This window comes from Leguminivora glycinivorella, chromosome Z (genome assembly GCF_023078275.1).
Source record: "Leguminivora glycinivorella isolate SPB_JAAS2020 chromosome Z, LegGlyc_1.1, whole genome shotgun sequence".
NCBI lineage: Eukaryota > Metazoa > Arthropoda > Insecta > Lepidoptera > Tortricidae > Leguminivora > Leguminivora glycinivorella.
In genome coordinates, this window is record NC_062998.1 from 22345328 (window position 1) to 22360752 (window position 15425).

The following is a 15425-nucleotide window of genomic DNA, read 5'->3' on the forward strand; positions in this document are numbered from 1 at the left end:
CGCTATGTGTTCCTTCACCCGTGTGGACCTCAGTCACCCGTTGACCACGAGCGCTGTAAAGAGTTCGAAACGAAAAGTTTTACGTATATTAGGGTCTCAATAAGACTTTCTGTGTGTGAGTGAGGTGCAATACCGCGGACGCACAGGATATAGAGAAAATATCGCTGGACAAACTTTGAACGTGAAAATTTGTGTTCAAAAGTAATCTAAACATCCCATGCAACGTATATTTAAGAATATAGTAGTCTATTCTCTACAAAAAACGATATTTTAATATCATACAACTGCAATTCAATAATCTATAGAGCGAAAACTTGAGCTGTGTCGCGTTGTGACAAGGCAGGGTACAGTAGAAAACGGTCTTCTTTAATTTTTTTTTACAAAAGTATTATATTTATAGAAAAAATATGTTTTGGCCTCGATGTGTCACGTTAATGCCTACTTATGAAAATTTTAATTATATGTGGAAATCATATATTTCGCATACTTTCTATTCAAAAACGTGATGGCAGGGTACGATGCCACTATTTTGAGAATTACCCTCCTACTTTCCGGGGTGCATCTGTACCTATTACCGACAGCCTAGAACTCCTCGGTGTGGAGTTGAGTTCAGTCCTCAACTTTGGCACCTTCATTGAGTCTAAAGTACAAACTGCGGCCAGAAAGCTGGGCATCATAAATAAGGTGAAGCGATACTTCACACCTGGACAGCTTCTAACACTCTATAAAGCTCAAGTCCGATCCTGTATGGAGTATTGCAGCCACCTGTGGGATGGCTCAGCCAAATACCAACTCGCTGCTTTGGACTCAGTGGAGCGCAGAGCCAGGAGGATGATTGGCGACAAGAAGCTAACGGCCAAGCGACTGTAGTCTTTGGCCCATCGGCGGAAAGTCGCTAGTCTGTCGGTGTTTTACAGGTTGCACTTCGGGGAGTGTGCTCAAGAGCTACACAAGCTTATTCCACCATCCCCATTCTACCATCGGACTCTTAGACGCACGGCCGGTCTCCATCCTTACTTGGTGGATAATGAATTTAAAATACATTAAATTCATTATACGCGATTTAATCCGTTTCCATAGTTTTATTTCATTAGTTTCTTTACGTTCAATTTGCTTACGCTCTTTCTAACGATACCCCACTTAACCTGGTAACTTGAAATTTACAGTTTGCCCCCCTTTAATTTTGGCCATTTTCTACAATTTAAATTAAAAATTAATAAATTTTTGAAACTTTCACATAATGTTGCTTAAGGTTGGATATGTATTGGAAAAATATGGAAAAAAATCCTACGCTTTCCCAACCAGTTTTTCCTTACGTCCTTTACAAAGGACATCAGTGCCCAATTAAGTTGTCCTTTGGAAAGGACATAACGCTAAGATAGCTATTAAATGCGTAAAATATGGGGTTTCTCGAGGAAAAGAATACAAAAATATATAGAAATAATCAATTTTTATTTAAAAAAAAAACAATAAACATAAAGCACATTTCTTTGAAATGTAAAAACAAAAACATACTTTTTCTTCTGTTATAAAAAATCATACTAAAATCGGTTGCGAGTCATGGCTTGAGCTATTATGGGAACTCTCCATTTTTCTGACCAATACATATCAATTTGTGGATACTGGAGAGCTGACATGACTTGAGTTATTCCAATAAACACGTTTAACTCTCTTAGACTAAGTCCAAGTGACTTTCCAGTATTCAAAATGTGAGTTCTATTAGTAGCATCAATTATTTGAAACAGAATATCGGCGTCAATGTATTGTTCGTAAAATTGGTACCTACCATTCATAATCTGAATAATCTATCTGCTTATATGCCGGTTGTGTCAGTGGTCTTATTTCAGGCTGAAAATATTCTTTCGACCAATTATCTTGTCTGAAGGGAAGGCGGTGATTGCGCTTGTGCATTGCTGTCCCTACCTCGTCCTCGGCCTCTTCCTCTGTTTCTACCTCTCCCGCGGCTGCGTGCTCTTGATGAAGATCTGGCTAGTCCCCTTGAAGAAGAACTTGTAGTTGCTAACTCTGATACATCAGAATATGATAAAGGTGGTGTAACAGGAGGATCGGGTACATTTTCTTCTTCATCCGAACTGCTGCTTGACTCAGACTCGATACTGGCATGTTTTGCAATTTCTGATGGAAGAAACATAGGGTCGTCGTCTGAATCATTTCCCGAGTAATCAAATTCCGAGTCATTTAGGACGTCCTCTATCTCTATGTCTGCTAAGGCTGAAAACAACGTACAATAAATGAAAAATACATCTTCGTTTATTTATGTCCTTTACAAAGTACACATGTAGGCAAAATTTCTTAAACTTAATCACCTACATTTGTACTCTGCAAAGGACATAAAACCTTCCGACATGGTGCAACGAAAGATTTTGAATAGTTCAAGAAACTAACTGTGTAATACGTAAATATATGCACTAATTATTGATAAATTACACGTTTCATAGGATAATTGCTAAGAAAACACGAGATTAATGACGATTACACTTACCTTTGCGCGGGCGCAGGGCGGACCGTACACTCGCCGCCGCCATATACTTTCTATTTGTAGAGGTTCATAATGTTCACAACTTTTTTTTTTATTATTATAAATGGGCTTAGGCTCCCCACAGACAGTCTTAAAAATTCATAATCTTAAAAAAAATTTGTATGCAAATTGACAGTTCAAACTGTCAGTCAATCTGTCAGTGTCAGTTTGAACTGTCAATTTGCATACAAGTTTTTTTTAAGATTATGAATTTTTAAGACTGTCTGTGGGGAGCCTTAATTATAAATTATTACTCTTGGCCACAGACTAGCCAAAGGCAAAGACGTGGCCTACAATGGAGTGAGCTCGCCTAGAAGATGCCTGTTCACTCTTGATTTGAAGGTTGCCGGGTTATATGAGCTCGGAAATATAGCCGCCGGCAAGGAATTCCACTCCTTGGCAGTGCGCATAAGAAAAGAAGAAGCAAAGCTGCGTTTTGGTGGCATTGAACGTGACCAGATTGTCGTCCCCCCACTGGGAAACGCGACTAAGGGTTCACAACTATTCCAAATTTCAAGTTGATAGCATCAGTAGTTCTCGAGATATTTAGTAATGTGACAGACGGACAGAGTCGCACCATAAAGCTAGGAACACATTACGCGGACGTCCGTCGTGAATCGACCGCGACCGCGACCTATCAGTGTGCACGGAACAAAACATCCAGAGAGCCAGATTTCGATCGAACGTCCGTGCGCTCAAGGCCACGTCCGCGTCCGTCGACCGATAGTTTGCACGGTTATGTGTATTTCCATTGTCCAGATTCCCGTCCGCGGTCGATTTACGACGGACGTCCGCGTAGTGTGTTCCTAGCTTTAAGCTAGGAACATACTACGCGGACGTCCGTCGTAAAACGACCGCGACCGCGACCTATCAGTGTGCACGGAACAAAACATCCAGAGAGCCAGATTTCGATCGGACGTCCGTGCGCTCAAGGCCACGTCCGCGTCCGTCGACCGATAGTTTGCACGGTTATGTGTAATGTCATTGTCCAGATTCCCGTCCGCGGTCGATTCACGACGGACGTCCGCGTAGTGTGTTCCTAGCTTTAGGCCGATAACAGTCTTGTATGCAATCTGACAGTTCAAACTGACACTGACAAGACACTGACAGATCTGAACTGTCAGATTGCATACAAGTTTTTTTTAAGATTATGAATTTTTAAAAATTCATAATCTTAAAAATTTAAAAAAAAAATTGTATGCAATCTGACAGTTCAATCTGACACTGACAAGACACTGACAGATCTGTCAGTGTCAATTTGCATACAAATTTTTTTTAAGATTATGAATTTTTAAGACTGTCTGTGGGAAGCCTTAAATATCATAATCTTATAAAATCATAATCTTATGAAATCAGATCGAGTGCACGGATTTCCATACAATTTCGCAACTGTCCACACACAGTCTTATTTTTTAAGATTATGATTTTTTTCAGATTGATCTGACAGATTGCGAATAATCTGAATTTTAAGAATGTGTGTGGCAAGGCACTCGATCTGATTTCATAATATTATGATTTTTTAAGATTATGAAATTTAAGACTCTGTTGCCGGTGGGTTCCTGTTGTGGCTGTTGTACCTTTTTGGTACAGAACCCTAAAAACATACAGACGAATGAATAACCTTTCTTGAGATTTGGGCGGTTAAATAATAAATATGGGTGTAATAGGTACAAAAAAACCGCCAAGAGCATGTCGGGCCACGCTCAGTGTAGGGTTCCGTAGTTTCCCGTATTTTTATCAAAAACTGTTCAACCTGCAATTTCAAAATAATTTTCCTAAAAAGTCTTTATAAAGTTCTACTCTTGTGATTTTTTTTCATATTTTTTAACCTTATGGTTCGAATGTTAGATTGGGACGCATTTTGTTAAACTTTTGTAGCGATTATTTCCCAAAATATTAACAATATAATATATGTTCCATCCTAAGTACTTCCTAACTCGTCGACATATGAGGAACTTTTATTCTCTCACATTTTACACCCTGAACTTTACTGTGCCCGTCTAAGGACTGTATCGTTAATTCGTTAAGTATAAGGACAAAACAAACCTCGTCTAAATGTTGACATGTGCATAATTTTGTATTATTATGTTCCGAGAGTATGATCTTAAGGTATTGGTAAGTACTATTTGACATAAGAAGGTCTGATATTTTTTTATTTTAGGGACTTTATGGTACTTTCATTAAGGTCTAGCAAATAAATTTCGGACAACCCCTATCTGGCTTAATTTGAGAATATTTCAATGACTCTTTGTACGATTTCAACAAACAAAGGTTAATATGCTGCCAAAATATATTCTTTAAGAGTCCTCTTCATGGTTTTTCCAATTGGGTACTTGTAGAATAAATGCGGCGAATTTATATAATTTAAAAAAACGCAATTTTGAGCAACGTTCCGGATTGCCGTAAATTTTTGATGCTAGCAGGATGAGAGAAACAGATAAAAAAATTAGCCATAGGCCAAAGTCTAATTGACATTCATGGTGTTTAAACCAGATCGATATAAATAATGTATGATAGTCAAATTCGACATCAAAGTCGGAGTTAGAGTAAGCACCGTGCCACATTCTCTAAATGGCCGCCATACACAGATCCTGAACTATATTTTTTTAAAATAACAGTGGCTAGACTATGTCCAGCACGGGAAGCATGGTCGCGCGATAGACGATAAAATAGCAGGCCGTCCCTGTCGCACTATTTGTAAGTGCGATAGGGACGGCCTGATATTTTATCGTCTATCGCGCGACCATGATTCCCGTGCAGATATTCTGCTTTGTGGATCATGTGTCGTTAAGGTTCGCACCATACAATTTTTTTTCGCAATCGTATCGTCTTTTACGCACTTTGTGAATTTTCTAGTAGCATTTGTCCGGAATCGTAATTGGTACTCGGGAGGATTAAGTCAATACTGTCTAAACCATATGTTTTACGTCGAGTTTCTAGGACAAAATGTGTACCTTATTATGTGCCTTATTAAGCCCATGGCTTGTTATAAGAAAAAAATATAATAGCAAATAAATACGGGTACTCAAAGTTGTCTTCATACTTAACGATACAGTCTTTATCCATACTAGTCCATATAGATCAAGAGCCCAGGGCCGCCAGACCTTCCTCAAATTCTCAAGGATGAAACTTTGGGATAATGTAGAGTTCGTATCGACGTTTAACGTCTGCATATTTTCTAGTTCGGCCCATCGGCCATTTTTTTGCTATCAAGTGCTGAAGGTGAAAAAAAAAGTGCTAACTTTCCTTAAATTCTCAAGGCTGTGTTTTATGTATGTGTTAGAGCACGTTGTTACCCGGGGCGCACACGGAGGCGACATTTTTTGTCTCTGTCGTTACTATGTAGTACGCATGTGCGTGTGTGTGTGTGTTGTGGACGCATGTGCGTCCAAGACAGAGACAAAAAATGTCGCCGTGCAACTGTCGCCTCCGTGTGCGCTCAGCCTTAGAAGTTAGTTAAGCTAGGAACATACTACGCGGACGTCCGTCGTAAAACGACCGCGACCGCGACCGATCAGTGTGCACGGAACAAAACATCCGGCGAGCCAGATTTCGATCGGACGTCCACGCGCTCAAGGCCACGTCCACGTCCGTCGACCGATAGTTTGCAGGGCTACGTGTATTTCCATTGTCCAGATTCCCGTCCGCGGTCGATTTACGACGGACGTCCGCGTAGTGTGTTTCTAGCTTTATCATCAATGCCAGACCGTTTCCGCCGGCCGTAACTTTTGCCAGACGCGACAAAGTTGACAAAAAACGACTCTAACTTTCCTCATTTTCTCAAGCCTGATTTTGATATATGATACACAGGGAACTATAACTAGACCGTTTGTAAGCAGCCAGACCAATCGGATGGACCCGACCATCCGCCAGACGGCCAGACCGACTTAAAGTTTCGCTATGAACATCAGTAAAATCGTAATTATAGATAGTTTGCCGAAACTACAAAAGCTAAGAAGTTGAATTTGGCACAACAGTTTACGTTTATAATGTATATTAGACGTTAGAAGCGATTCTGAAAAATTTGACCCCTAAGGGGGTTAAAAAGCAGATTTCGGTTTGTATGGGGATCCAATTTTATTTTTAGTTAGGGACTTAAAACTTGGTAAAAAGGTAGTAAATAGAAGTAGAAGAAAAGTAATTTCAGCTTTTTTCGTTTTTCATCCTTTTAGTGGGTTAGAAAAGGGATGGCAGTTTGTATGGGGACCGAATTTTATTTTGAGTTAGGAACTTGAAACTTGGTAAGAAGATAATACATATAAATCGAAGAAAAGTAATTTCAGCGTTTTTTGATTTTCGTCTCCTTAGGGGGTTAAAAAGGGGAAAGCAGTATATGTATGAGGATCAAATTTTGGTTTGAGTTAGGAACTTGAAACTCGGTGCAGAGGTAATAAATAAAACTAAAATTAAAATGATTTTGGGTTTTTTTTTTATTCTCGTCCCCTAAAAGGGTAAAAAAGTTGATGAAAGTTTGTATGTGGATCACATATATTTTAGAGTTAGGAACTTGAAACTTGGTGGGGATGGTTGGGTCCATCCGATTGGTCAGGCTGCTTACAAACGGTCTAGTTATAGTTCCCTGTGTATCATATATCAAAATCAGGCTTGAGAAAATGAGGAAAGTTAGAGTCGTTTTGTGTCTGGCAAAAGTTACGGCCGGCGGAAACGGTCTGGCATTGATGATAACTAACTTCTAACAACGTGCTCTAACACATAATTACATAAAAATCAGCCTTGAGAATTTAAGGAAAGTTAGCACTTTTTTTTTTCACCTTCAGCACTTGATAGCAAAAAAATGGCCGATGGGCCGAACTAGAAAATATGCAGACGTTAAACGTCGATACGAACTCTACATTATCCCAGGGGCGGCTCACTCCGCGATTCTATCGCCGCGCTACAAGTACATGTCAGCGGCCGCGAGTTCGCGGCCCATTCATTGGCGACGACCTTCGCGCGGCGCAATAAAATTCAATGTTGGCTGCTCGCGTGCGGTCCGTTTGTTAATGTAGGTAAGAATTTAGAATGGCGGCATTTTGTGAACATCAAAGGAGTGAGCCTTCTGTTCTTGTACTATTATATATTCTGTGATTATCCCAAAGTTTTATCCTTGAGAATTTGAGGAAGGTTTGGCGGCCCTGGGCTCTTGATCTAATACTAATATTATAAATGGGAAAGTGTGTGTGTCTGTTTGTTTGTCCGTCCTTCACGGCAAAACGGAGCGACGAATTGGCGTGATTTTTTAAGTCCATACTAATATTATAAATGGGAAGGTGTGTGTGTCTGTTTGTTTGTCCGTCCTTCACGGCAAAACGGAGCGACGAATTGGCGTGATTTTTTAAGTGGAGATAGTCGAAAGGATGGAGAGTGACATAGGCTACTATTTGTCTCTTTCTAATGCGAGCGAAGACGCCGGCGAAAGCTAGTAATTAATAAATAGGTACTTTCCTATTTAGGTACCTAATGACATGATTTGTATGTACCTTTTTAAAATAAGTAATTAAAACCCTTTCAATTGTAATAAATGAAAACGATAACCAAAGGATATATTATTACTAATAATATCCTTTTCAACGACTTCAGCAATCACAATGAGAGTTAGTAATTCAGTTAGGTACATTCGCTCAAGGGATCTAAAAAAATCGTTGACTGAGTACGTAAGTATTTTTTATTTATGGCTTCAATCGGCGTCGCTGGAGGGGTGGAATTTCGTTTGAAGCGGAGAGACCGCGTCCGTTAGGGGTTGCTTAGCTGCTACGCGCCTGCGCGCGTACTTCGCGCCACTCGGCTACGTCGCTTGCTAGCCAGTAGCGGCAGTAGCCATACTAGCTAGCCAGATGTTCAGAAAGCTTTCTGTCGATACTTTAACGCTCCTACAATAATTCAAGTAAAATGTGCATTTGGACTAATTTCACGTATTTATTTCTAAGTAAAAGGTCAAAAGAGTAGTTAAATAATGTGTAATTTGTGAACTGTGCGTCTTTCTGAAAATTATCTGGCGTTTTAATGTCCACGAGTTCGTTCGAGACTAACAAAGCGGCGGACATTTTATTTTGAGTATTCGATAATGTAGCGGTGCGTTGAAAACATTCATGTCGTTTTATGGTTATAACTTAAAACATCGTTCGCTTACACCTTTCGTAAGTATATTGCTTTAAAGGTTTTCTTTTTGAAGTATTCCTTGATGATTATACCGCAAGTAAAAAGCGGTCTTCCAAATAAATGTATTACCGTAAGGATGTCGACATTTAGTAAAATAATGTTTTATTAGAAGTGACGTTGGTCAATTGATCATTCCAGGATATGAGTTTTATTCCTATTACATAAAGCTAATTTATTTGATATCGACCCACTGTCTCGGAGGTTCTTGTCAGTTATTTCCGCGCGCAAGGTGCCTCTAACCTCTACTGAATCAAATTGTCACGATTACAACACCGTTCATCAAAAAGTAGGCTATGAATTCGTATGCTATTCTATTTTATTTGTTCCTTTTTATATAGCGATGCCGAGGGGGGTGAAGCGAGGGTCGGCGGAGGGTGAGGGCGAGGTGGTGGTACGCGTTGGGGCGTCTCCGTCGCAAACTACACTTTTGGATGACAGCCCAGGCCAACCCATTAGTTACCACCTGCTTGATCACGGCTATGGTGCCACGCCACAACATCAGATCAGAAGGGAGGCACCTTCTGCACCACCAAAGACATCTGAAGTAAGCTTCTTTGGATTACCTTTATAATTTATCTTTATTATTTTAGGACAACTGTAAAAATGTCTTATTAGTGTTTTGGATAAAAAAAATATGAACTAGCAACAAAAAGTTGAAACAACAACTTAAGTATCAACATTGTATATACATAGGTATACATTTGAACTATACTATTATTATTTCAGTTATTCTACTCCAACTAGCTTTAATCTCCAGGTCCGTTGAAATGGTATGCAGGGTTGATGTAGCAAAACACATAATTTTTCTTGTTTGGTTAATACAAATACTAATAATTTATTAAGAAAAATATATTTGTTCAGTGGTTGCTCTTGAAGACTAAAAATTGCTATAAGGGATGATTTATGCAAATGCCTGAGCTAGGATAGTTCCTGTGTTTCAGGCACATCACAGCACAGATTCTTAAAAAATAGTCTTAGTACAAAATTGTGTTGTGCATAGTATTTCAATAGTAAGTTAATCAGTTAAGTATAACAATTTCATAAAACTTGTAAACAACACTTTGCCTTACATTTCAATGTGCAATGTTAAATGAAGTACAATCTCGATAATCGGGCACTGTTGCTGACACGGAGATGCCAGATTAGTGGAAAATTGGGATTACTGGAAATTAGAGCCATTCTCCATACAGTTTGTAGTGCAACTGAAACAACATGCATAATTTTGACATGTTTCTTTAATTTTTTCAGAAAAGGCTAATTTGGTTTCTGTTTTATAATTAGTTGCTAAAAACACTTAAGAACTAACTGACCCATTACATTATTGCAGATAAATATAAACATTTTGTTGTTAGATAATATTTTGTACTGACTCACTGTTGCACCAACATAGATTAGTGATGATTACTTATTACCTATTATTACTATATTACTTTCTTATTAATAACATATTTCTATAGTTACCCTACAGTCAAGTTCGCTACAAAACTGAACTAACAACAAATTTGTTTGTGTATTTGCCTTGACACAGTTTTGCACCATACTATACATTGTCAGTATTTAACTATGAAAATAAGCCGAAACTTAAATGATTGATATCTATATTTATGGGCAAGGAATTCCATACTTTAAATGACTTGCGGATTTGAAATCGCCTAAGAAAAAACTAAATAATGGGAAAAATTACTTAGGTTATATTTTACAGTTTTCGGCATGAAATTATGAAAAATTTATGAATTGAATCAACATAATTTGTAAGGCAGTTTTGTAGCAGCATTCATGGAGTAATATTCTCGTTTAGCATTTTTGTGTAAATTTGATTCTCATCAAATTATTTTCATTCTGCTGAGGGGTCTACCTATGTCAATATTAGGGAATATTGACTCAGTTGTGCTACAAACTGTATATTTTCATTTTTTTTTATGTATGTTGCATAAAAAGACTGCTAAAATAATAGTTTTTTTTTTTCATTTATTTCATTAAATAATATGTTAAAAATATATAAACTAGAGCAAGCGTGTACATAAATTTCAAGTTCATAATTATACAGGTTACAAGATTTCACATTTAGATCAAACATGCTTATATTTATACTATTTATACCAATACATAATTCAATTCAAATCATATTACAGCTAAAATGAAATTTAAATCATGTCACAACATTAATTAGGTACTCACCATAAAATCCACTACTGAATATGTATAGGCACTGGTTTAGCAGGATATTTTTTACTTTATTTGCAAACTTATGTGTACATGCTACAGATTTGAGGTCTATTGGCAGCTTGTTGAACAGGGTAATACCCTGGTATAATTCTGCTTGTTTCACAACTTTCAGACGGCTAACAATAGAAAGGGGCAAATTTTTGAGCCTTGTAGCCAGTCTTGTGGTCCTTTCTTCAGAAGATTCAATGTCATACAATTGTTTTACCAAATCCGTTAGAACCACCAGAATGTAAAGGCTTGGAACAGTCAGTATTTTAAAACTTTAAAAAAACTCTTTGCATGAGATCCACTGAGGAACTTTTGCCATGATTCGAATAGCTCGCTTTTGTAAAATACCGACTGTACGTTGCACTTGAGACTGTTGCCCCATAGTTTAACACTATAACGTATCCTGGATTCAATTAACGCAAAGTACACCGATTTAAGTTCATAAGTTGACACAACATTAGTTCATCCCAGTCAAAGTTTTGGCTTGAATTTTTTTTTATTGATTCGTCTTTGTATTAGTATGGAGTATGCCAAATTTCAGCTCCCATAACTTTATAGTTTAGTAATAATGAAAAAAACTAAAATTGCGAGCTTTCAAAAAGTAATAAAATAACTAAATAAGTAGCTCTAGGAATACCTACCTTCCTTCTTACGAAATACCTACCTTCTTCTTCTTAGGAATATCTACCTACCTTCTACCTTCTTACGAAATACGTAAGATGAAAACCTAACTACGAAATTCTTGAACGTAAAAATTTTGGTACTTAAACATAAAATTACTTGAATTCTTAAACACAAGAAATATGACAAAATATTTAAATTATTAATTATTATTCTCTTTATTGATTTCCATTATTAATTAATGGTAAAGTGTTGTCGCGTCGGGGGACCGCTCTCAATATTAGCGCGAGGGCAGACGTCGTTGACGGTTGTGTTTCCGATGCAGTCTTTAGAGTCTTATTTTAAGATTGGGTGTTGAAATTTTTGCTCAGCACTTATCTAGTTTGTTTGGTTGTAAACATATACGTTACTTGTAATTCTAATACTTCCTTTGACATTTTGGTTGCATAGTTACATTGTTCATGTTCAGGTAGTTAGTTTAATGTATGTACCTAGTGAATTTTTTGTTAAACATTTATTAAGTTAGTTTAGCTGTGTAAATATTTAGTTTTTAAGTTTCAAGTTAGACAGGCAAAGAGCGGTCCCCCGACGCGACAACACTTTACCATTAATTAATAATGGAAATCAATAAAGAGAATAATAATTAATAATTTAAATATTTTGTCATATTTCTTGTGTTTAAGAATTCAAGTAATTTTATGTTTAAGTACCAAAATTTTTACGTTCAAGAATTTCGTAGTTAGGTTTTCATCTTACGTATTTCGTAAGAAGGTAGAAGGTAGGTAGATATTCCTAAGAAGAAGAAGGTAGGTATTTCGTAAGAAGGAAGGTAGGTATTCCTAGAGCTACTTATTTAGTTATTTTATTACTTTTTGAAAGCTCGCAATTTTAGTTTTTTTCACCCTTTTTTTATTTAATTTTTAATTTAATTCACCTTTTTTTTGTGTCGGGGGTTTTTTAAATTTATAATTTAAGGTTTTTATTTCTTTCTTTTTGTAGGGGGCTCTTTCTTTTGTCATATTTCTTGTGTTTTGGAATTCAAGTACCGAATTGTATGTTAAGTACTTACCTACATTTTTTACGTTCAAGATGTTCTAGAGGTAAGTGCATGCTGTTTTTATAAAAATACTAAAGTCACTATAAGCGTGCCGTTCAGATCTGAGGAGTTCCGTTCTGACCAACATCAGCAGTTCCACTGCACCAAATGTCACTGTTCTGGACGTAAGTGCATGCTGTTCTTATAAAAATACCAAAGTCACTATAAGTGTGCCGTTCAAATTTGAGGAGTTCCGTTCTGACCATCATCAGAAGTTCCAGTGCACCAAATGTCACTGTTCTGGACGTAAGGGCATGCTGATCTTATAAAAATACCAAAGTCACTATAAGCGTGCCGTTCAGATTTGAGGAGTTCCGTTCTGACCATCATCAGCAGTTCCACTGCACCAAATGTCACTGTTCCGTAAGTAAATGCATGCCATTCCTTTAAAAACACAAAAATCACCATATGTATGCCTTTCAGATTTGAGGAGTTCTCTCGATTTCTCCAGGATCCCATCATCAGAACTGGGTTCTGAGAAAAATGGGACCAATCTGTATTCATATACTATCAAAAAAAATTCAAAATCGGTCCAGTAGCGACGGAGATATCGAGGAACAAACATAAAAAATAAAATACAGACGAATTGAGAACCCCTTCCTTTGAGATTTGAGGCGGCGGTTAAAAATCAGCACCGATAGCATGGTCGCGCCAGGCCGTCCTTTTCGCACTTACTAATAGTACGAATATCACAGAATATAATAGTACAAATACTGAAGGCTCACTCCTTTGATGTTCATAAAATGCCGCCATTCTAAATTCTTACCTACATTAACAAACAGACCGCACGCGAGCAGCCGACATAGAATTCTATTGCGCCGCGTGAAGGTCGTCACCAGTGAACGGGCCGCGAAACTCGCGGCCGCCGCCATATACATGTAGCGCGGCGATAGAATCGCAGAATGAGCCGCCCCTTTAGGCCTAGCACATGATTGCCGCGAGAGTATGTCGCCGCGAGATAGATGAGATGACACGTCTTTGTCGTAATTGTATTAATGACATAAGAACCGGTAGTCTATCTCGCGGTGACATACTCTCGCGGCAATCATGTGCTAACCCTGCTGGTTTTATCATTTATCGCGCGATCATGCTTGCCTCTGTAATCCATAATAAATAAATATTTTTTTTTGTGGCGGCGACCATCTTGGATAGCGGCCATCACCTACAGCTACATATACATACAATCACGCCTGTGTCCCATGAAGGGGTAGGCAGAGCACATGAAACTACTCAGGTTTCAGTGCCACTGTTGGCAAATAAGGGGTTGAAAGAAAACGAAACTGTGACATTGCAGTGACAGGTTGCCAGCCTCTCGCCTACGCCACAATTTAACCCACATCCCACAGTCGCCTTCTCCCACGGGAAGAAAGGCCCTCACCTACAGCTAATATAAATAAAAACACTCGACTAATTCACCTTTTATAAACAAAAAAATAAATCAAAATCGGTAGATCCGTTCAGGAGCTACGACACGATGCGATATGCGATGCCACAGACAGACACACACATACACACACACACACACACACAGAGACAGATAGACACGTCAAACTTATAACACCTCATCGTTTTACGTCGAAACACAACTTTCTACGATAATTGGTCAAGTGCGAGTCGGATTTCGACTCTTCCATACAATTTAGTCATGAGCGCCTGATGGAATGTGATAGCAACGATTTCACAAACAAATAGTAGAAGTTTAGTACCTTTCGTACTTTCAAGACGTTATATCTCGGAAACGATAAGAGATAGACCAAAATGGACTTCAGATTTGGGCTTTCGGTGGCACGATAGTGCCACACGAATTTTATATTTTCGTATATATAGACATTTTTTGGACCGATTTGGATAATTTTTTTTTCAAAAAAATCTAACCCGGGTGTAAAATCTTTATTTTTTGAGCTAGAAGGCTGAAAAAAATAGTATTTAGGTGTTTTTGTAATACATTTCGGGCCGCTAAGAATCAGCCACATACCATTGTAATTTTTTTTTATTAAAAAAAAAACTAATTAAAATTTTGAAAAACCTCCGACATAGTGGACCGATTACCATCAAACATGGCTAAGAACACTCCCGACTAATTCAGCTTTCAAACAAAAAAAACTAAATCAAAATCGGTTCATCCGTTCGAGAGCTACGATGCCACAGACAGACACACACACAGACAAACAGACAGACAGACAGACAGACACGTCAAACTTATAACACCCCGTCGTTTTTGCGTCGGGGGTTAAAAAGAAAAACGAAATTTAAACTTTCTTCGATATTTTTTTTCTGGGCAGCCGATTTTGACGTGCGTCACGTATATTGTCCATGTAGGTAGGACAATTATATGATATTAATTTTGTGTTATATTGCCGTACAATAACTTAAAAAAAAATTAAAAAAATATTTTTTTTTTAAGTATTATCATGCAAGCGACACCTCCAGATTTTTCATCAAAGTAAGCATCTTTAATAAGCTACCAAATGAATATAAATACTTAATTTTATCTGTGGTAGAACAAGGTGTTTTTTTTTAATTGAATACATCACAATACATTTTACTCCCATACACGCTCGTTAAAACGAATCGCTGACAAACTCCAGAGAAACGTGCACGTTCGTCATAAACACTGGCCACTAATAAAAATAAAAATAAATATATATATGAATGTTTTTTTATAAAAAAAGTCACAAATTGCGAAAAACTTTTCTTATACATTTTGTATGATAAAAAAATTTTTTTACATGGTGTTTTTCTGATGCAAGTTTGTCTATATAGCTGGGAGGCTATTGCACAACACCCTGCATTTTA

At 37.7% G+C, this 15425-nt stretch overlaps 2 protein-coding genes across 3 annotated transcripts in view; one reads left to right on the forward strand and one right to left on the reverse strand.

Annotated features, from left to right (window-relative positions):
* Positions 1-1554: 1554 nt before the first annotated feature.
* LOC125241856 lies at positions 1555-2546 on the reverse strand. The gene is made up of 2 exons (XM_048150536.1): positions 2504-2546; positions 1555-2232 (listed from the first exon to the last, which is right to left on the reverse strand). The coding sequence occupies exons 1-2, from the start codon at positions 2544-2546 to the stop codon at positions 1871-1873; spliced, it is 405 nt and encodes a 134-aa protein (XP_048006493.1). The 3' UTR covers positions 1555-1870.
* Positions 2547-8348: 5802 nt separating this feature from the next.
* LOC125240942 (transcription factor E2F2) overlaps positions 8349-15425 on the forward strand; it is a 69121-nt gene continuing 62044 nt past the window's right edge. Inside the window, exons 1-2 of one of the 2 annotated variants that reach the window (XM_048149146.1) lie at positions 8349-8676; positions 9037-9242. In XM_048149146.1, the coding sequence (XP_048005103.1) occupies positions 9039-9242 (204 nt within the window). In that variant the 5' untranslated portion in view covers positions 8349-8676; positions 9037-9038. The remainder of the gene's footprint in view (positions 8677-9036; positions 9243-15425) is intronic. The other variant, XM_048149147.1, reaches the window with a different exon arrangement.

Bases quoted from the DNA above. Each gene is read 5' to 3' on its own strand.
- LOC125241856 (XM_048150536.1), bottom strand. From the start codon at position 2,546: ATGGCGGCGGCGAGTGTACGGTCCGCCCTGCGCCCGCGCAAAG. The intron at 2,233-2,503 runs GTAAGTGTAATC...CGTTGTTTTCAG, and splicing joins CGCCCTGCGCCCGCGCAAAG to CCTTAGCAGACATAGAGATA.